Raw genomic sequence first — 23394 nt, forward strand, 5'->3', positions numbered from 1 at the left:
TAGGTAACAAACTGTTAACGAAAATAATAACACTAACAGATATTCGGATAACAAATACTTTTTGTTATCCATAACGCATAGGTAAGCAATGCGCTAACAAAAGAATTTGTTACCCGTAACATACTGTGAAGAGATTTGCTAACAAATGCATGTATTCTGTTAGAACAAGGCAGCATGCGATATTCGCCATTGGTTAGAGCGATATAACCATTGAACATTAAATAGCTATGTGTTACTTTTTGCCCACTCACTGAACAAAAGTAACAAATATTTTAACGAATGCAAAAGTGAACAATAACAAGCCGCTTACACGTTTGCTAACAGCTACCCGTCTTGCAGGGATGATGTTCACTACGAGTGTAAAATGTAATTTTTAAAATAAAGATTTCTTCGGTAAAAAACTGTTAAGAGTGTAAAATGTGGATTCATTTAAAAGTTTATAGTTTAGTTTAATTAATTTGAAGTAAAAAATGTGAGTAAAGTGTGTTTAATGTGGTATAATAGCTTGTTGAAATGTTCGAATTTTGGGAATTTTTGAAATTTAAGGTCGAATATCTCGTAAACTAAGCGTTTGCGGTACCTATAACCCTCAATATTTTTTAATCAGGAGGACTTCCTCTTTCCAACGGTATCTTCAAATCGCGGCGCCAAAGAAATGAATTTACACATTGAAGGTGCCATTATATATAAAAAGTATCATACTACTTCCTATTCAGTCTTGTATGGGCAAACAACCCTGCAAGACGGGTAGCTGTTAGCAAACGTGTAAGCGACTTGTTATTGTTCACTTTTACATTCGTTAAAATATTTGTTACTTTTGTTCAGAGAGTGGGAAAAAAGTAACACATAGCTATTTAATGTTCAATGGTTATCTCGCTCTAATCAATGGCAAATATCGCATGCTGCCTTGTTCTAACAGAATACATACATTTGTTAGCAAATCTCTTCACAGTATGTTACGGGTAACAAATTCTTTTGTTAGCGCATAGCTTACCTATGTGTTATGGATAACAAAAAGTATTTGTTACGTGAATATCTGTTAGTGTTATAATTTTGGTTATCAGTTTGATACCTATAACATATAAACATGTTAGTAGGAATAAGCAGTAACAAGATTATTTATTACCTATTTGTCACTTCTAGCAAATTCAATGCTTTTAAATAAAATTCAGTTTTTTTTTTTATTATTTCTCTTTATTTAATAATAAAATCAAAATAATCAAATATTTATTTAAACTAATAGCGAGCTCCACGTAATGCTCGTCCTCCAAGTCACCGGTGATACGGCTAATTGAATGGTGCGTCTTTGTTATACGCATCCAAATGCTCCAAATGATTTCTGTAATATTAAAAATTTTAATTACACAAACGACATTCAATTCACAATGCTTACCTTTTTCTCCTTGTTAAGCTTTTTCGTTTACTCTATATAAAAGAAATTAATAACATATACATATATATGTATAAGAAATTAATTATAAAATATCAAATATATCAATATTATATATAACGAACTTACCTCTTTAAAATCCAAAATAAACTGCGCTTTTCGTTTTATTCTTCTTGAAAAATTGGGCATTCGTCTCTCCTATTCTAGCAAGTTAATAATACAATATGTTTAGAATGTTGATAGTTTTTCTCTATCTTACTTACGTATTCTCCCATTCAATTAAAAATTCCAGAAAATGTAACAGTGTTAGTGAACAGCTGAAAATGTTTCAATGTGTTTGTGCAATCTGTTACCTCCGTCTTGCAGGGAACTCTTGTTCATCCATATCTTTTATTTTCAGGAACGTTTTTTAATGGTATCCGTTGTGGAACCTATTAACATTAATAGGATAGACACGCCATCGCCTTGTTCGCTTGAATTGCTTTTTTTTAGCATATAATGCTATAATATTAAGAAATAATTTATCAATTTCTTCTTCACTGCTCATTTTATTTAGTTTTTTTGGCACCTTTGAAATGAAAACAAAAATTCCGAATGAATGATCAGCTGATTATGGTTATTGCACCAATAATCGATAATAGTAAATAACGTTACGGTTTTGACAATGGTTAAGGGTATGGCGATATGTTATAGCACCTCCAATTCTACTTTAAGGCATCCGAAACTTACCGTTCTCGTTGCTCAAAATGTAAGCAAACAAATTAATTTGTGAGTTGTCGGTCCGAACGACTTAGATTCCACAACCCACAAAAGTGTTTTCGATGTATGTCCGCACGTAGTATTACATAATAGCACAGCCAGTGAAAAACGTAGAATCGTGGCTCGTGTCAGCTAGCACGACCTATCTATGGGCGCGCAAGGTAACTGCACAGTGAAAAACGCTACTCCCTTCTCTCTTTGACGTGGGATGACGTGATAATTCACGACATTTGGATTTTTGCCGTGGAAACGTGTCAGCTGATTGCTCTCTCACAACGCAGGGTTGCCAATATCGATACACTGTAGTAATTATGAATTTTTATAATTCAATCTGTTCAATATGTTTCAATATGCTTGAAATTTTCATAAAATAACTCAAAATCAGAGTCGAATGCTATTATTTATAAATATGTAAACTATTTTTAATAGTTTGTTTTCAGTTTTGATATTTTATATTGTAAAAAATTGTAATTGAAAACAAAGATGTGCTCAAAGCTATTTATGCGTAGTGGGCAATGGCAACATTGTTCAAATGTAAACAAACAAAGATGGCTGATTTCTGCGTTTTTACCACGTTTTTCAATGAGCACACATTTTCCCCATGAGGAAGGAAAGCAGTAGCGTTTTTCGGTGGCTGTGCTATAACTATTACGCGTCTTGTAGGGACATATATCACTCAGTTGAATACACTTTGCATAGTTCTTTCGTGAACGTGTGTCGCCCGGGTAACAGCAGAGAACGTACATAAATTTATAGAGAAGGTTCAGGGTGTGCCGATTGTCAAAATGTTCCTCTTTTTGGAGGGGTTGAGTTTTCTATTAGTGGATTTCACCACAAAAATATTATTAGCGGATTTCACCAATATTTAACATGAAGGGGTCGAAAATAGCAGAATTGAGCATTTCATTGTTAAATGAGAAAAGTGATGCTAATTTCAATGTTTACAAATGTACGCTTACAGATTCGCGTGTTTACAATGCGCAAACGACTATGGATATCATTTATATATATTCTCCATATATGTATTTGATAACAAACTTATCTATGTACATACATATGTATTCGTAATTTGACCTATTGAATGATAAATTCCATTAAATCTGTTGGAATTTATGATAAAGTCATATTTCCATTATTACCTACATAAATATAGATATATCGGGTGATTTTTTAAGAGCTTGATAACTTTTTAAAAAAAAAAAAACGCATAAAATTTGCAAAATCTCATCGGTTCTTTATTTGAAACGTTAGATTGGTTCATGACATTTACTTTTTGAAGATAATTTCATTTAAATGTTGACCGCGGCTGCGTCTTAGGTGGTCCATTCGGAAAGTCCAATTTTGGGCAACTTTTTCGAGCATTTCGGCCGGAATAGCCCGAATTTCTTCGGAAATGTTGTCTTCCAAAGCTGGAATAGTTGCTGGCTTATTTCTGTAGACTTTAGACTTGACGTAGCCCCACAAAAAATAGTCTAAAGGCGTTAAATCGCATGATCTTGGTGGCCAACTTACGGGTCCATTTCTTGAGATGAATTGTTCTCCGAAGTTTTCCCTCAAAATGGCCATAGAATCGCGAGCTGTGTGGCATGTAGCGCCATCTTGTTGAAACCACATGTCAACCAAGTTCAGTTCTTCCATTTTTGGCAACAAAAAGTTTGTTAGCATCGAACGATAGCGATCGCCATTCACCGTAACGTTGCGTCCAACAGCATCTTTGAAAAAATACGGTCCAATGATTCCACCAGCGTACAAACCACACCAAACAGTGCATTTTTCGGGATGCATGGGCAGTTCTTGAACGGCTTCTGGTTGCTCTTCACCCCAAATGCGGCAATTTTGCTTATTTACGTAGCCATTCAACCAGAAATGAGCCTCATCGCTGAACAAAATTTGTCGATAAAAAAGCGGATTTTCTGCCAACTTTTCTAGGGCCCATTCACTGAAAATTCGACGTGCCCAAAATTGGACTTTACGAATGGACCACCTAAGACGCAGCCGCGGTCAACATTTAAATGAAATTATCTTCAAAAAGTAAATGTCATGAACCAATCTAACGTTTCAAATAAAGAACCGATGAGATTTTGCAAATTTTATGCGTTTTTTTTTTTTTTTAAAAGTTATCAAGCTCTTAAAAAATCACCCGATATGTACATATATTGGGCATTAGAGGTTTTGATAACATTTTGAAGACCAAGCCGACGCACATATTCGCATACGGTTGTAGTTATATGTACATACATATAAACAGATTTTCAAAAACCATACCCGTAATGATAAACATTTTTTTGATAAAATCCCGTTTTGATAAAATCTTAAAAGTCATATGCATATAATTATGTGTGCATGTAAACAGATTTTAAAAACCCGTACGCATAAAGTTCACATATTCACATACTTATGTATGTAATTTTGTGTTCATGTAAACAAATTTGAAACAATCATTCGCATAATGTTTGTACTTTTGTCTACAAACTACTTTGTATGTAAATATATACAACCATTGTTTGATACAAAAACTCCGTTGTCACGGAGTACCAATGAGCTGTGCCGAAAAAAATAAACGAATGACCGCCGATTGTCACCGCTTTCCTTGTCGCTGTACAGCTCCGCCAACAAACCAGCGTAAATATGTATGTTTGTGCACGAGCTTGCATACATATCGACGCAGCTGCGTAAAAATATTTCAGAATTACAAAATATTTTTCACAGTCCTTGACAAATACAGTCAATCCCGGTTATGTGCCACAATCAAAGATACAGATTTTTGTGGTTTGTCAAAAATAAAAATATAATATGGTACATAAGCGAGTGCGGATAGGTATACTTAAACGAGTGGTACTTAAAACAATAATTCTATGTTTTTCAAAAAACAAACCCTGAGATGCAGCAAGACATAGGCAGTTAAGAGGGAATGTTTTGCATTTAAGCGGAGTACTACATAACCGGGATTGACTGTACACAAAAATCAGAAGAATATTGAATATTTTCTTTGAAAAATTTCTAGACTTGAAATTCGACAAATAAACTATGTCGTCTATTTTATTCTAATATTTTTTAATACTTATATTTGCGGGGTTGTGACTTTTTCCATTTCCAACTTCAGAAATATATTCAATTTTTGAATTTTAGCTTTTGAAATCGTCGCGAAAATACGCTTGTAGGCAAGGCATGCTCGGGGAGATGTAATGGCGTCTGCTTTTATGAATGAATCGAATATGCTTTTTGAAAGTACGTTTGCGTTCATGAATGAAAATTTTGTTGTTGGGAAATTTACTATAAATTTTGACGTCGGCAATTTGGCTGCCATATTGGTTTCTGATACTTTTTCAAACGATTGTTGTTTTTGTAGAACAATATTTGTAATTTTTGCGGGTGACATATCCACATTTGAACGCATGTAAGTATGTATGTTGTGTATGCATTGTTTGTGTGGGAATGTCATACGCACATATTTACATGTGTACTCATATTGTAAGTACATATGTATGATGATTTTTGAGGCTATTGTGGTTTTTCCAGAAGAATGTATTTTTTGATTTACATGCGTACGCATATATTTTTTGTGTGAGAATGTCATACGCACATACATACATTTGTGTGTACGTAAATATAGAGAAGCGCGCGCTTTTTATATTACTGATAAATGATAATATCTTGATTTGAAATTGATTTGTACTTGCATACATATCTCCAGGATAGATGCGTATGAAAGTTTTAAATGATAAGAGGTATGATTTCATATATTATTATGGTAATATACATATTATGTTTTTAGAATATGATGATATTAGTTCATATATGTATGTATATAGCATATATACATGCATACGAAATTATATAATATTATCAAAGTAAGGAATTTTTAAAAAGTGGCTCATTTGCCCATTAACTACAAATATTACTATGAAAATAGCATGGTTTAATAATAATGTTATCAATTTTGCATGAATTCACAAAAATTCGCAAAATTATATTCATATCAATTGATATGATAGCATGTAAGCATATAAAAATATAAGCCAAGAGGCCAACATGCGCCTGTAAAAGCAATGTACATTTCTGAGCATAATTTTCATTCATTGCTCAGCTCTGTTCACTCATTTCTGTTAAAATTTCTCCTGCCGAGCCAAAAGTGTTGAAATCCACTAATAGAAAATTCATGGCTCTTGACAGCATAGATAACTTGATCAGATTCTCTTTTCTTGCTCTCTCGCTCGTCAGCTGGCAGGGCACCCTGATCTGTTTTTTAAGCTGGCAACAAAACACAATCAGGGTGAAAAAGGCGGGATGCCAGAATAATAGCGGTAAAATGAACTGCCAAAATCAGTTCGTTGTTAAAATTCGTTGGAAGTCGGTTGTGATTATTTATTATTATTAATTTAGTGCAGCTTTGCAGTAAAAATAGTGGGTAAGTTCATTACGGAGTTAAGAAGAAGTAATGTGAATGTTTTTAAAAGATATTTTTGTGTCTTATAGGAAATATGCCGCAATCGAAAAAATGTATAATGGGGTGCAGAGGACAGCAACGTTTTTTCAACTTCCCAAATCAGGAGAAGGATGAAGCCAGGTAAGAAATTTTATACTTATTTGTAAGTTTTGTAGTAATTAATATTTATTTGTTAATAAGTGGTTAAATATGTAGTTGTATAAATGAATAATGGTAGACACGATGTAATTATTATAGTAATTTCTTTGTTTTAGATTTTAAGCTAATTTTACTTAATTCTAATTAGTTTTACTATATATTGTAAAATATTATTTGAAAGAAAGCATGATGTAGATACTAGTCATCTTTTGGTTTTAGTCATTAACTCAATTTAGCTTAATTTCTATTAGTTTTAATATAAGTTGTATTAGGCTCTTAAATGTTGGTTGTTGTAAATCGCGTTTGTTGGTTGAAACATGTAGAAATAAATAATCAAATATTTTAATTAAGGCTTTAAGGTTATGGGTTATTTATTTTGTTTATTAGATTTAAAACTTGGCTGAATCTTTTTGGTGTGGGGCAAAATAGGCCTAAATTTATGTACGCCTGTGAGCGCCATTTCTCCAGAGAAATGAGGATGGAAAAAAGTTGATGTCCTTTGCAGTACCGAATATTAATTTACCAAATGTACCTGCACCCAGTCTTCAAGGTAACCAAATTTTGGCTCCCAATTCTCCGATAGAAATGGGAGCAGACGATTTTTACCCACAATTGGTGGAAGAAAACGCGCTTCAGTGTCACGATACGAGCGATCTAAATTTGCTCGCATCTGTGGCAGAAGAGGCTCAAATAGAAATTAGGGATAGTGTCTTTGATCATGCGGATCAAGACATTAGTTTAATGACATCATTTGAAGATGAAAGCTATGTAGACAGGGGGAGTCAAACAAATTTGAGTCTGACAGCTGTAACTAATAAAGACCACAAACTGGTTGAGGAGAATAGGAAGTTGAAGGCTAGATTAGAAGAAAAAGATAGAAAGATTAGTTACTTGCAGTACCAGTTGTCAGACCTTTCGCTGAAATATGCAAATTAAAAAAAAAAATTAAAAGACACGGAAGAGGGGTTCAATTCTACTATGCATTTATGTAGCCAGCTTCCCCCACAGATTAGAGCCATAGTAGAAAATAGTTTAAAAAATAATAATAGGCACCCTAAAGGTCGTAGATACGACAGCTATTTCAAAACCTTAGCTTTAGGTGTATACTTTCTGTCTCCCTTAGCTTATAGACACCTAAAGACTCTCCTTAGATTTCCCGAAGAGAGAACACTTGATGAGTTCGTTTCAGAATGGCCCCGTGACCCAGGTTGTAATAACAGTACTCTCAAGTGTTTAGAGTTGAGAAGCCGAGGCTTTACAACTCAACAAAAATATGTGTCCATTTTATGTGATGAAATGGCTCTGAAGAGTCATATGCAATACTTGCCAAAGTATGATAAAATTGTAGGATTAGAAGATTATGGCGATGAAAATCGAACTTGTAGAATAGGTACCAGTGCAATGACTCTTTTGGTTCAAGGTATCGGTGGCGAGCCTTGGACCCATCCTCTAGCTTACTTCATTGTCCATGGTTCCTGTAAAGGTGATGTTGCCAAAAAATATATTTTTCAGGCCATTACCCAATTGCAGAATATAGGTCTCATACCTTGCCATTTTGTTTGTGATCAGGGGTCGAATTTTCTCAATTTAGCTCGAGTGTTAGGAGTTTCTGAAGCGCGTCCCTATTTTCAGGTAAATGGCAAGGAAGTATACTTTTTCAATGATTGTCCCCATCTTATAAAGAGTGTTAGGAATTGTTTAGAAAACTTTAAAAATAAAGTTAGTTTTAAATCGCGCCTAGTTAGCTGGTCCGATATTGTAAATTTTTACAATAAAGATTCCCAAAATCCTGTCCGGTGTGCACCCAAGCTTACCGATGCGCACCTTTTTCCCAACAATTTTCAGAAAATGAGTGTTAAACTAGCTACCCAAGTTTTCAGCGACACTGTCGCTTCCGGTATGCTCGCAGTTTATAGTGCAGGGCGTTTGACTTCCCCATCTCCTACTTTTTCCAATACCGCGGAATATATTTTGTTCATAAATAAGTTATTTGACATATTCAACAGTCGGAATTTTGATGCAATTTTACCGTGTAAACAAGTTTTTTCGGGCACCCCAGAGCAAACACAATTTCTTCGTGAGGCTGCCAACCTCTTGAAAACAATTAGGATAAAAGATGAAGCAGGGTCTGACATAACCAATAATTTTAATTATATAAATGGTTGGAAAACAAACATATCTAGTTTGGAACGTTTGTGGCGCTTTTTGTCACACGCAGGCTTCACTCACCTACAGACGAGACGGCTTTGGCAGGATAGTTTAGAGCATTATTTTGGACAGATTAGAAGAGGGGGTGGCAGAAGTGTAAGAATAACACCTTACATGTTCTGTAATTTGTTTAGGAAGTCATGGGGATTGCGATATGCAAACATAGTTATAAATGGAAACTGTGAACCGATAGCTCAGAACGAACACTTTTCTCCAGATTTATCAAACCAAATTCTCCAAAGTGTGTGCAATGATAATTTAGTCCAAGATTTATCTTGGCAAGAATTTCAGGGTTTACCTCGACCAGAACACGAATTTAATAGGCTAAGGTTAGACCATCAGGCAGAATTAGAGGATGTAGAAGTAGATTTTCTTAAAGCAAATGCATATGCATACTTTTGCGGTTATCTTTATTTAAAAGTTTTTAAGACACACACTTGTACCCAACCATTACCTTATTTAGGAGAAGAAGAGGTTTCACCTGATTTTTATTTCATTCAGCAGAGGCAAATTGACAGGTGTAATTTAATTAAACCACCCCAGAGATTTTTAGACTATATTAAGGAGTTAGAAGATATTTTTAATAGAGAATTTGAATCCACCTGTCACAGAATAGGAGTAGGCCAAATTTTATTCGATAGAATGAAGCATGTCAGACCCTTTATCTGCTGCAACAACTGTGACTCAAATGTAGTTTTAACTCTTTTTGTTAGGACGAGAATATTCTTCCTCGTAAAGTTTTTTAATAGAGATCTTACTAGGCCCAATTTTAGAACTAAAATTCTTTGTGTTTCTCATCTGTAGGATAGGCTGGCAAAACTGTATCATTTGATTTTTAATTTTCTCGGAATTTTTTTAAACCCTTGTTTCTTTTTTTTGCCTCTTAATATTAATATATTCTTAATTCTGTATAAAATTTTGTATTGGAGACTGGGTGCAGATTGCTTTTTAAAAATTGTTGTACTTATTTTTTTAAATTGAGTATTTTTAATTTATATTTAGACACAGAGAATTACTGTGCAATTCTTTTGAATTAAATAACCATTATTTATTTTGTTACTTGTGATAATATGTGATGAAAATAAGTCTTTTGCTTATTTTTTAATTATGTTTCTTTTTGAAATATTTATATTTTTATTTATTGTTATGAATGATTGTTTTCATGTGAATTATGATATGGCTTTATTTATTTTTTTGTATTCATTTTAAATTGTTACTCAATTATTTCTTTAATTTTGTTTTTTTGAATTGCTACTTTAAGTACAATTTTGGTTTATGTATGTATATATTTGTATTTATTTATATATTATTTATGTATAGATTTGTATTTATTTATATATTATTTATGTATATATTTGTATTTATTTGTATATATGGGTGATATAGGCCTACTGGGGAACCGAGCACCCAAAAATAATATCGGTAACGCGCTATTTGCATACCTCAGTGGTAGTGTGGAAACTGCAAAATATCCAAAAGTTCTTTATAAAATGCCCAAGCTAATATTTTTCAGCAGTGGCATCATTGGCAAATGTTATAAAAAACGCGGGTTTTGACAGCTCTCTCTCGAACCAAAGAGTCTCTCATCAAGTTATCTATGCTTGACAGTTCAGACGCTTGTCCGTAGTTGAACCTTCTCTATATTATACTTTCTCTGGTAACAGTTTTCTCTATATCGATAGAGATATGATACTCGTTTGAAGTTGTATCGATAATCGATGACCTTTTAACATCCACTATAAGCAAGTTGCATAAGAGAATTCAGGTGTAGGACATAGTTATTATTAATTACTTGAAAGAGAACAGCGAAATATTATAAAATGCAAGGGTTGGGATTACAAAGTTTAAAAAAAAATCCTGCGGTAAGTTAACTATTGCCATTTGTCTTCATTCTTCATAATTTTGGTACAGTTAATCCCATTATATGTGTGCGTCGGGGCTGGTGCACTTGGGGCAGTATATTACACTATGCGGTTAGCGACAAGAAATCCTGATGTAACTTGGAATCGTTCATCCAATCCCGAGCCATGGCAAGAGTATAAAGAAAAGCAATATAAGGTTAAAAATAGATTTTTATTTTTATGTGGTTGCTCATATGAATATTATTTCAGTTCTATTCGCCAATAAGGGATTATAGTAACATTAAATCTCCTGCCCCCAAATTTGAGGAATAACTGGTTTATGTAATTGCAGAGCAAATATGTACGACTTCTATCTAATGATGTTGCTTAAGTGAAAAATTAAAAATAAAACTAGCAGTGTGAAATAAATATTGTCTTTCTCTAGTGGTTATTTACATAATGACGTTATAATAGCGTATTTTATGCCTTTCTGTCGGTTCAGAAATAGGGCTTATTCGAGGCACTCCATAACTGCGACAATATTGCAGCCCTCATACTCGGTTTGCAACACTGTTGCAGATGCTCAGCTGATACTTAAGCAAAATAATTGCAATATTTTGCGCGAATTGTGACCGAATGTGAAAGTTTAACCATGAATTTTGCAATAAATATAGCGATAGATATTTTTGAGGGAAGAATTTAGTATACCGTCCCAGGCTTTCGAGATTATCCTGATCAAGGATATATATGGTTATAGCCGTAGGAGGCTTATAGTTTAAGAGATATTCGCGTTTAAAATTTAAAATTTGCAATATTTTAATAACATTTTTTCTATATTAAAATTAATTTTGCACTTATATTTTTCAATTTTATATACACTAACACATCACTAATTTGTTTGTACACATTTTTTTTATATCATATATTGCAAAAATAGCTTTTATTATACATTTAAATTATTATTATTATATTAATTTCAAAGGCACAATTCCGATTTCTTTGGCGCCGCGATTTGAAGGTACCGTTGGAAAGAGGAAGTCCTCCTGATTAAAAAATATATAGGGTTATAGGTACCGCAAACGCTCAGTTCAAAAATTGCCAAAATTCGAACATTTCAACAAGCTATTTTACCACATTAAACACACTTTACTCACATTTTTCATTTCAAATTAACTAAATTAAGCTATAAACTTTTAAATAAATCCACATTTTACACTTTTAACATTCTTTTTACCGAAGAAATCTTTATTTTAAAAATTACATTTTACACTCGTAGTGAACATCATGTGTGTGCTAAAAATTACGACGAAATGGAGCGCTGTCATGTGATAATAAGGAAATTCGCTGAAATGCCTTTTTTCCCAAAAATTCCTCTATCCATTCATGTGAATATGTTCTTTATTTAATTTAATAAAGAAATAAATAATATTTTATAGTAATATTATATAATAATATTATATATATTGTCACGTAATATACAAAAAAAAAAACGTATTATCAAAAATAAATGGATACCGCTGACAGATATAATAACCAAAATTTAGCCATTTTATAACGAAACCTAAAATTTTGTTTCAATATCAGTGCAAGATAACCAAAAAATATAACCACTTTATAACGAAACTCAATATGTTTTTTTTTTTTATTTTAACGCAGAAAGGAGTACTACGCGAAAGTACTTTAGTCACATACATAAATCACATATTACACATATACATATGTATGTAGAATTATAGTTAATATAAAAAAAAGAATCACGCGAAAAAGCAAACAAAGAAAAATTGTTAAAAATCCTACATATTTGCTGTTTAAGGTGTGGCAAGGCTTGTTTTCCTCATAATTGTAAACAATCTAACCTTTTCAACGATGAGTGTGCTAAATGATTTTTAAATTAATAAATTTAGGTAAAATATACCAAAATAAAAGTGAAATGTGAACTTATTTTAATGTTTAGAGTGTATATTTAAATATACAGAGTGTAAAACGTGAAAAAATTTAGTAAAACATAGAGAAATACCATGTGTTATTGGTGCAAATTTTTGAACTTTTAATCGTGCATATTTAAAAAAATTAAAGTTATTTTGTATATTATTTTTGGATATTTCTTCTCCGGAGAAGCTCCCCTATCCGCACATACCCCATTTATACGGAAATTCGGTTTTTTTACCCCTGCGCCAAAGTAATCGGAATCGTTCCATTTCAAACTGTCAAATGATAAGTGTTACCTTATAGACATCATTTGTAATAAACTGAACAGATTATACCCCAACTACGAGAATCAAAAACCTATAAAAAAACATAAATCTAGTCAGCCCAACACCGGGGTGTATTACATTTTTTTCGCGTAGAACTAATTTTTTCGTGGGCGGCCTTCGGCCGCGCTTCAAAAAAATAATCCTGGCCAGTCCAACACCGAGGTGTATCAAATTTTCTTTCGGCCGCGCTTAAAAAAAAATAACCCTGGTCGAACAAACACCGGGGTGTATCAGATTTTTTTTCGCGTAGAACTCCATTCACTTGGGAGTGGCCTGAAACGATTCTTTTACACATGGCTCAAGCAGCTCACTTCTTAATTGGCGTAGACACCGCTTACGCGATTATAGCCGAGCTAACAACAGCGCGCCAGTCGTTTCTCCTTTTCGCTACGTGGCGCCAATTGGATATTCCAAGCGTAGCCAGGTCCTTCTCCACTTGGTCCTTCCAACGGAGTGGAGGTCTTCCTCTTCCTCTGCTTCCCCCGGCGGGTACAGCGTCGAATACTTTCAGAGCTGGAATGTTTTCGTCCATTCGGACAACATGACCTAGCCAGCGTAGCCGCTGTCTTTTAATTCGCTGAACTATGTCAATGTCGTCGTATATCTCGTACAGCTCGTCGTTCCATCGAATGCGATATTCGCCGTGGCCAACGCGCAAAGGACCATAAATCTTTCGCAGAACTTTTCTCTCGAAAACTCGCAACGTCGACTCATCAGTTGTTGACAACGTCCAAGCCTCTGCACCATATAGCAGGACGGGAATTATGAGCGACTTATAGAGTTTGGCTTTTGTTCGTCGAGAGAGGACTTTACTTTTCAATTGCCTACTCAGTCCGAAGTAGCACCTGTTGGCAAGAGTTATCCTGCGTTGGATTTCTAGGCTGACATTGTTGGTGGTGTTTACGCTGGTTCCAAGATAGACGAAATTATCTACGACTTCAAAGTTATGACTGTCAACAGTGACGTGAGAGCCAAGTCGCGAGTGCGACGACTGTTTGTTTGATGACAGGAGATATTTCGTCTTGCCCTCGTTCACTACCAGACCCATTTTCTGTGCTTCCTTGTCCAGCCTGGAGAAAGCAGAACTAACGGCGCGGATGTTGAGGCCGATGATATCAATATCGTCGGCGTACGCCAGCAGCTGTACACTCTTATAGAAGATGGTACCTTCTCTGTTTAGTTCTGCAGCTCGTACTATTTTCTCCAGAAGTAGGTTGAAGAAGTCGCACGATAGGGAGTCGCCTTGTCTGAAACCTCGTTTGGTATCGAACGGCTCGGAGAGGTCCTTCCCGATCCTGACGGAGCTTTTGGTGTTGCTCAACGTCAGTTTACACAGCCGTATTAGTTTTGCGGGGATACCAAATTCAGACATCGCGGCATAAAGGCAGCTCCTTTTCGTGCTGTCGAAAGCAGCTTTGAAATCGACGAAGAGGTGGTGTGTGTCGATTCTCCTTTCACGGGTCTTTTCCAAGATTTGGCGCATGGTGAATATCTGGTCGGTTGTTGATTTTCCAGGTCTGAAGCCACACTGATAAGGTCCAATCAGTTTGTTGACGGTGGGCTTTAATCTTTCACACAATACGCTCGATAGAACCTTATATGCGATGTTGAGGAGGCTAATCCCACGGTAGTTGGCGCAGATTGTGGGGTCTCCTTTTTTATGGATTGGGCATAGCACACTTAAATTCCAATCGTTGGGCATGCTTTCGTCCGACCATATTTTACAAAGAAGCTGATGCATGCTCCTTATCAGTTCTTCGCCGCCGTGTTTGAATAGCTCGGCCGGCAATCCGTCGGCCCCTGCCGCTTTGTTGTTCTTCAGGCGGGCAATTGCTATTCGAACTTCTTCATGGTCGGGTAATGGTACGTCTGCTCCATCGTCATCGATTGGGGAATCGGGTTCTCCTTCTCCTGGTGTTGTGCGTTCACTGCCATTCAGCAGGCTGGAGAAGTGTTCCCTCCATAATTTAAGTATACTCTGGGCATCAGTGACTAGATCACCTTTGGGGGTTCTACAAGAGTATGCTCCGGTCTTGAAACCTTCTGTAAGCCGCCGCATTTTTTCGTAGAATTTTCGAGCATTACCCCTGTCGGCCAGCTTATCAAGCTCTTCATACTCACGCATTTCGGCCTCTTTCTTTTTCTGTCTGCAGATGCGTCTCGCTTCCTTCTTCAATTCTCGGTATCTATCCCATCCCGCACGTGTTGTGGTCGATCGTAACGTTGCGAGGTAGGCAGCCTGTTTTCTCTCCGCTGCGGCGCGGCACTCCTCGTCGTACCAGTTGTTCTTTTGCACTTTCCGAAAACCAAGGGTTTCGGATGCAGCTGTACGTAAGGAGTTTGAAATGCCGTCCCACAGTTCCCTTATACCGAGTTGTTGAAGAGTGCTCTCAGAGAGCAGGAGTGCAAGCCGAGTAGAAAATCGTTCGGCAGTCTGTTGTGATTGCAGCTTTTCGACGTCGAACCTTCCTTGTGTTTGTTGGCGTGCGTTTTTTGCTGCACAGAGGCGGGTGCGAATCTTGGCTGCAACAAGATAGTGGTCCGAGTCGATGTTAGGACCTCGGAGCGCACGCACATCTAAAACACTGGAGACGTGTCTTCCGTCTATCACAACATGATCGATCTGGTTGGTAGTTTTTCGATCCGGAGACAGCCAGGTAGCTTGATGAATTTTTTTGTGCTGGAATCTAGTGCTACAGATAACCATATTTCGGGCCCCGGCGAAGTCGATCAGCCTCAACCCATTTGGGGATGTTTCCTCGTGGAGGCTGAATTTACCGACCGTAGTGCCAAAGATACCTTCTTTGCCCACCCTGGCGTTGAAGTCGCCAAGCACGATTTTGACATCGTGGCGGGGGCATCTCTCATAAGTGCGTTCCAAGCACTCATAAAAGGCATCTTTGGTCACATCGTCCTTCTCATCCGTCGGAGCGTGGGCGCAGATCAGCGATATGTTGAAGAACCTCGCTTTGATGCGGATTGTGGCTAGACGTTCATTCACCGGAGTGAATGATAGTACTCGGCGACGGAGTCTCTCTCCCACCACGAATCCCACACCAAACTTGCGCTCCTTTATATGGCCGCTGTAGTAAATGTCACAAGGACCTACTCGTCTCTGTCCTTGTCCTGTCCATCGCATTTCTTGGACGGCGGTGATGTCAGCCTTTGTTTTTGCGAGGACATCAACCAGCTGGGCAGCGGCACCTTCCCAATTAAGGGACCGGACATTCCAGGTGCATGCCCTTAATTCGTAGTCCTTCTTTCGTTTGCCATGGTCGTCATCAAAAGGGGGGTCTCTCATCCGAGGCTGCTGTTGGTTTTGCATTGGGGTGAGCTTTTTACGTGGCGGGTCCCAAACCCAGCGCACAACCCTTTGCAGGGGTGTTTCGCCTTCTCACTTTAGCTCACCTTCGAACGGATGTTCTTAGGCTACCCAGAGGATACTTGGTCAAAGACCGGAAGTTGTGAGCTGCTTGGGTCATATGTAAAAGAATCGTTTCTGGCCACTCCCAAGTGAATGGCGATCAGAGAACTTTCCTCACTTGCGTGAACTTCTACATATTACCCCATCCTCCTATAGCAGCTCACTACTTCCGGTCTTTGACCAAGTATCCTCTGGGTAGCCTAAGAACATCCGTTCGAAGGCGAAACATCCCCTACATAGGGTTGCCCTCGGATGAGAGACCCCCCTTTTGATGACGACCATGGCAAACGAAATAAGGACTACGATTTGAGGGCATGCACCTGGAATGCCCGGACCCTTAATTGGGAAGGTGCCGCTGCCCAGCTGGTTGATGTCCTCGCGAAAATAAAGGCTGACATCACCGCCGTCCAAGAAATGCGATGGACGGGACAAGGACAGAGACGAGTAGGTCCTTGTGACATTTACTACAGTGGCCATATAAAGGAGCGCAAGTTTGGTGTTGGATTCGTGGTGGGAGAGAGACTCCGTCACCGAGTACTATCATTCACTCCGGTGAATGAACGTCTAGCCACAATCCGCATAAAATCGAGATTCTTCAACATATCGCTGATTTGCGCCCACGCCCCGACGGAAGAGAAGGACGATGTGACCCAAGAAGCCTTCTAAGAGCGCTTGGAGCGCGCTTATGAGAGCTGCCCCCGTCACGATGTCAAAATCGTGCTTGGCGACTATAACGCCAAGGTGGGCAAAGAAGGTATCTTTGGCACTACGGTAGGTAAATTCAGCCTCCACGACGAAACTTCCCCAAATGGGTTGCGGCTGATTGACTTCGCCGGGGCCCGAAATATAGTTATCTGTAGTACTAGATTCCAGCATAAAAAGATTCATCAAGCTACCTGGCTGTCTCCGGATCGAAAAACTACCTACCAGATCGATCATGTTGTGATAGACGGAAGACACGTCTCCAGTGTTGCGTGCGCTTCGATGTCCTAACATCGACTCGGACCACCATCTTGTTGCAGCCAAGATTCGCAACCGCGAGAAGCTGCAATCACAACAGACAGCCGAACGATTTTCTACTCAGCTTGCACTCCTGCTCTCTGAGAGCACTCGTCAACAACTCGGTATAAGGGAACTGTGGGACGGCATTTCAAATTCCTTACGTACAGCTGCAACCGAAACCATTGGTTTTCGGAAAGAGCAAAAGAACAGCTGGTACGACGGAGAGTGCTGTGTCGCAGCGGAGAGAAAACAGGCTGCCTACCTCACAACGTTACGACCACTACACGTGCGGGATGGGATAGATACCGAGAGTTGAAGAGGGAAGCGAGACGCATTTGCAGACAGAAGAAGAAAGAGGCCGAAATGCGTGAGTACGAAGAGCTTGATAAGCTGGCCGACAGGGGTAATGCTCCAAAATTCTACGAAAAAATGCGGCGGCTTACAGAAGGTTTCAAGACCGGAGCATACTCTTGTAGAACCCCCAAGGGTGATCTAGTGACCGATGCCCAGAGCATACTTAAATTATGGAGGGGAACACTTCTCCAGCCTGCTGAATGGCAGTGAAAGTCCACTCCAGGAGAAGGCGAACCCGATTCCCCAATCGATGACGATGGAGCAGACGTTCCATTGCCCGACCATGAAGAAGTTCGAATAGCAATTGCCCGCCTGAAGAACAACAAAGCGGCAGGGGCCGACGGATTGCCGGCCGAGCTATTCAAACACGGCGGCGAAGAACTGATAAGGAGAATGCATCAGCCTTTTTGTAAAATATGGTCGGACGAAAGCATGCCCAACGATTGGAATTTAAGTGTGCTATGCCCAATCCATAAAAAAGGAGACCCCACAATTTGCGCCAACTACCGTGGGATTAGCCTCCTCAACATCGCATATAAGGTTCTATCGAGCGTATTGTGTGAAAGATTAAAGCCCACTGTCAACAAACTGATTGGACCTTATCAGTGTGGCTTTAGACCTGGAAAATCAACAACCGACCAGATATTCACCATGCGCCAAATCTTGGAAAAGACCCGTGAAAGAAGAATCGACACCCACCACCTCTTCGTCGATTTCAAAGCTGCTTTCGACAGCACGAAAAGGAGCTGCCTTTATGCCGCGATGTCTGAATTTGGTATCCCCGCAAAACTAATACGGCTGTGTAAACTGACGTTGAGTAACACCAAAAGCTCCGTCAGGATCGGGAAGGACCTCTCCGAGCCGTTCGATTCCAAACGAGGTTTCAGACAAGGCGACTCCCTATCGTGCGACTTCTTCAACCTGCTTCTGGAGAAAATAGTTCGAGCTGCAGAACTAAATAGAGAAGGTACCATCTTCTATAAGAGTGTACAGCTGCTGGCGTATGCCGATGATATTGATATCATCGGCCTCAGCACCCGCGCCGTTAGTTCTGCTTTCTCCAGGCTGGACAAGGAAGCACAGAAAATGGGTCTGGCAGTGAGTGAGGGCAAAACGAAATATCTCCTGTCATCAAACAAACAGTCGTCGCACTCGCTACTTGGCTCTCACGTCACTGTTGACAGTCAGAACTTTGAAGTTGTAGATAATTTCGTCTATCTTTGAACCAGCGTAAACACCACCAACAATGTCAGCCTGGAAATCCAACGCAGGATTGCTCTTGCCAAGAGGTGCTACTTCGGACTGAGTAGGCAATTGAAAAGTAAAGTCCTCTCTCGACGAACAAAAGCAAACTCTATAAGTCGCTCATAATTCCCGTCCTGCAATATGGTGCAGAGGCTTGGGCGATGACAGCAACCGATGAGTCGACGTTACGAGTTTTCGAGAGAAAAATTCTTCGAAAGATTTATGGTCCTTTGCGCATTGGCCACGGCGAAAATCGCATTCGATGGAACGATGAGCTGTACGAGATATACGACGATATTGACATAGTTCAGCGAATTAAAAGACAGCGGCTACGCTGGCTAGGTCATGTTGTCCGGATGGATGAAAACACTCCAGCTATGAAAGTATTCGACGCAGTACCCGCCAGGGGAAGCAGAGGAAGAGGAAGACCTCCACTCCGTTGGAAGGACCAAGTGGAGAAGGACCTGACTTCGCTTGGAATATCCAATTGGCGCCACGTAGCGAAAAGAAGAAACGACTGACGCGCTGTTGTTAACTCGGCTCTAATCGCGTAAGCGGTGTCAATTAAGAAGAAGAAGAAGAACTCCTTTTTGCGTGGTCGGCGCGCTTCAAAAAAAATAACCCTGGTCGGTCCAACACCGGGGTGTACCAAACTTTTTCGCGTAGAACTCCTTTTTGCGTGGGCGGCCTTCGGCCGCGCTTCAAAAAAAATAACCCTTGTCGGTCCAACACCGGGTGTATACATTTTTTTACTCCCCTAGAACTCATTTTTACATTGGCGACCCTCAGGCCGCTTAAATTTTTTATTGTTTATCAACGAATATGTTTCCTTTATTTAGGGTATAATATTTCTTTTTATTTTAACGCTTAACGTTAACACTAATTATTTGACAAATTTATTTTTACAAATGATGTAGATAAGGTAACACTGATTATTTGACAGTTTGTAATTCATTTGTTATTCTTAAATAGTCATAATTCAACAATAATTTAAATGTATAATAAAAGCTATTTTTGCAATAAATGATATAAAATAAATGTGTACAAACGAATTAGTGATGTGTTAGTGTATATAAAATTGGAAAATTATTAAAAAAAAAATTAATATTAAATTATTATTTATTTTTTTTTTGTAATAAAGTGAACAGATTATACCCCAACTACGAGAATCAACAACCTATAAAAGAAATAAACCTAGTCTGCCCAACACTGGGGTGTATTACATTTTTTTCGCGTAGAACTCCTTTTTGCGTGGGCGGCCTTCGGCCGCGCTTCAAAAAAAAATAACCCTTGCCGATCCAACACCGGGTGTATACATTTTTTTACTCCCCTTGTTTACAATTATGAGGAAAACAAGCCTTGCCACATCTTAAACAGCAAATATGTAGGATTTTTAACAATTTTTCTTTGTTTGCTGTTTCGCGTGATTCTTTTTTTTATATTAACTATAATTCTACATGTGAATATGTGTAATATGTGATTTATGTATGTGACTGAAGTACTTTCGCGTAGTACTCCTTTCTGCGTTGGCGGCCTTCGGCCGCTCTTTAAAAAAATAACCCTGGTCGAGCGAATACCCGGGGTGACTGTAGTACTTTTGCGTAGTACTCCTTTCTGCGTTGTTCGAGCAGGGGTTGTTTTTTTGAAGCGCGGCCGAAGTCCGCCCACGCAAAAAGGAGTTCTTCTTCTTCTTAATTGGCGTAGACACCGCTTACGCGATTATAGCCGAGTTAACAACAGCGCGTCAGTCGTTTCTTCTTTTCGCTACGTGGCGCCAATTGGATATTCCAAGCGAAGTCAGGTCCTTTTCCACTTGGTCCTTCCAACGGAGTGGAGGTCTTCCTCGCTGAAATTTCAAAAAAGAGAACAGTGACGAAGATGACAAAGGTTTGGAAAACAATTCCATTGTACCATGATGAGACATATTTCACGCATTTTCGCATGACTCGTGAAACATTTGCAGTAAGTATTGTTGTTTACTTTGTGGAAGTACCTGATAAATAAATTAATTTGTCTTAGGACTTGAAAAATGCGTTAGAACCATTTTGGTCAACACCACACGGTGAATATTCCGTGGAACATTCCTTGCATATGACTCTTTGGAAGCTAAATAATAGAAGAGTCACATATCGTGAGCTTGCCGATAGATTTAATGTTGGGCAAGGAACTGCCCACAAACTTTTCCTCAAAACAATCAAGACAATCTACAAACTTAAAAACGAAATATGTTGATGCTTAGATGGAACGCATTTCAAAATTAACACTCCTCAAACAGATGCAATTAGTTATTATGACCGTAAAGGAAATTTTTCAGTTATTATGCAGGTATGTACTTGGCTAATAGATCTAATTTAAGATAAGTGTTATACTATATATTCAATTATTTAGGCCATATGCTACAGTAAGTTCTGTTTTTTAGATGTGTTCATCGGCTATCCAGGTAGCTGTCATGATGCCAATGTATGGAAAAATAGTCCACTTTACAAAGGGATCACATCTGGACAAATAAAACTTCCGAAAGATGCAATTATTCTAGCCGATTCAGCATATCCTGTTTCAAATACTTAATTGCTCCTTTCAGAGTTAACGGACATCTTTCCAGAGAGGAAAAACAATTCAACTATTATATGAGCTCAACCCGAATATTTATCGAGCAAACATTTGGAATTTTCAGGGCTAAGTTCAAAATATTGAATCATATTGATATGCGCAATATAGAAGACATATCAACTGTGATATTAGCTTGCGCAATTTTACATAATTTTATACTGCGAAGCAATCCGGTTCATTCTGAAGACAATCATACGAGTATGCCTGAAAATTTAGAAAATTCAAATGATCAAGATATGATTGAACTACCTGAAAATATAAATGACAATAATGAAGGAATTATCATACGAAATAACTTGAAATTGCTATTTATTTCATAGAAGTATTATTTCAATAATGTATATACATATGTACATATCAAATAAATGATTAATTGATTAAAATCTTGTTATACGAGTATCAGTTAATTTAATTAAAATCACCTACCCTAGACTACTAAACCATTTTCTGTTTCTTTTTTAAAAAAACATTAATTAATTAATAAATATTTCTTTTATTGAAAATAGGAACTCATTCTTACTATAATAAAAATATATATTAAATTAATATAAACATAAAGTTTATTATAAAATGAACACTTTTTATTTTTGGCACTCCAACATTGCTTTAATCCTTTCCTTGTCAACCATCAATTTTTCGATCTTCATAGTCTCTTCGTGCCGAATCTGCTCTTTCCGCGCTTCTTCTTAAAAAAAATCCAATGTTTCATGTGCAATAGTTTTTGGTTGTCCGACGACCTGTCGCGTCGTTGCGTTTTTTAATTCTCTTCTACGTCGCAAACAAATTTAAAATTTCCTCTGTATAAATTCTTTTGTTTGCGACAGAACCGGATACGCATATTTTCGAGCACCTTACCCCATAGGACGGTCTTTTTCTTTTTCCCGCCAGCAAACTCGGGCTCCAGGTTAAGTCGGGACCTTACTAGTAGTTTTGTAATCGGTGACTTTAACTTTTCGCTGAAAGTATAAATCACGATGATGTATTTTTCGATATTCAAGTGAATTAATATACTATATATTATTAAATTCAATAAATACCACTTTTACTTACCTCTCTTCTTCCATTACTACATATATACATATGTAGATATGTGTATGCTTTTTTCAATTTTGAATTGGTATTCAGAATATTTCCTTGACTTTTATATTTGCGCGCAGTACAAACATTTTTGATGCAGAATGATGACATTTGGCGCGCATCAAGAGTCAAATTTTTACTCGCTCGAACGTCTGACTTTTGCACGAGTTGCCACATTTTTACATCGAATATGATGTTTGCGCAATATTGCGCAGTACTGCCAAGCTCGAATAAGCCCATAATTTTTTATGTTTTCAAATGTACATATGTACAAAACACACCCTGTAGCACTGTTTCAAACCCAAGAATGGTAGAACACAAGCTTACGCGACCCCGATTGTGTCGGGACTCTTTTGAGATGAGAAGGAAAAGCATAATAAATCCTTTAATTTGTATACAGAAACGAAAACGTACTTCGATAGTCTACATAGAATTTTTTTTGACGCAATAATGTTGCGTGAAAATTTTTGTACTGCTCTCTCCAGACTGAATAAGGAAGCGAAGCAAATGTGGGCACGATCCCGATTGCTTTCGCGGTCGGGTAAAAAAACACGATTTCGGTACAAATGTAGTATGAGCTAATAGGGGAGCTTCTCCAGAGGAGGAATATTGACAAATACATACATAAATGCATAAATAAACAA

At 37.8% G+C, this 23394-nt stretch overlaps 2 protein-coding genes across 5 annotated transcripts in view; both read left to right on the plus strand.

Annotated features, from left to right (window-relative positions):
• LOC126764069 (uncharacterized) overlaps positions 1–23394 on the plus strand; it is a 378237-nt gene that overhangs the window by 217948 nt on the left and 136895 nt on the right. Inside the window, exon 2 of one of the 4 annotated variants that reach the window (XM_050481839.1) lies at positions 19108–19405. The exons of 2 other annotated variants lie outside the window; for them this stretch is intronic. The gene's annotated coding sequence lies outside the window, so the exon portion shown is untranslated. Of the gene's footprint in view, positions 1–19107; positions 19980–23394 lie in introns of those variants that run through there. One more of the 4 variants, XM_050481838.1, reaches the window with a different exon arrangement.
• On the plus strand, positions 10663–11212 carry LOC126764249 (cytochrome c oxidase subunit NDUFA4). The gene is made up of 3 exons (XM_050482058.1): positions 10663–10804; positions 10854–11000; positions 11054–11212. The coding sequence occupies exons 1-3, from the start codon at positions 10763–10765 to the stop codon at positions 11114–11116; spliced, it is 252 nt and encodes an 83-aa protein (XP_050338015.1). The 5' UTR covers positions 10663–10762; the 3' UTR covers positions 11117–11212.

The sequence above is a fragment of the Bactrocera neohumeralis genome, unplaced genomic scaffold (assembly GCF_024586455.1).
Source record: "Bactrocera neohumeralis isolate Rockhampton unplaced genomic scaffold, APGP_CSIRO_Bneo_wtdbg2-racon-allhic-juicebox.fasta_v2 cluster09, whole genome shotgun sequence".
Taxonomy (NCBI): domain Eukaryota; kingdom Metazoa; phylum Arthropoda; class Insecta; order Diptera; family Tephritidae; genus Bactrocera; species Bactrocera neohumeralis.

What these genes read in the sequence shown, in the direction of transcription:
- LOC126764249 (XM_050482058.1), top strand. Translation starts at nt 10,763, where the DNA reads ATGCAAGGGTTGGGATTACAAAGTTTAAAAAAAAATCCTGCG. An exon ending in GTTTAAAAAAAAATCCTGCG is followed by an intron (nt 10,805 to 10,853) that starts GTAAGTTAACTA and finishes ATTTTGGTACAG; the next exon opens with TTAATCCCATTATATGTGTG. An exon ending in ATAAAGAAAAGCAATATAAG is followed by an intron (nt 11,001 to 11,053) that starts GTTAAAAATAGA and finishes ATATTATTTCAG; the next exon opens with TTCTATTCGCCAATAAGGGA.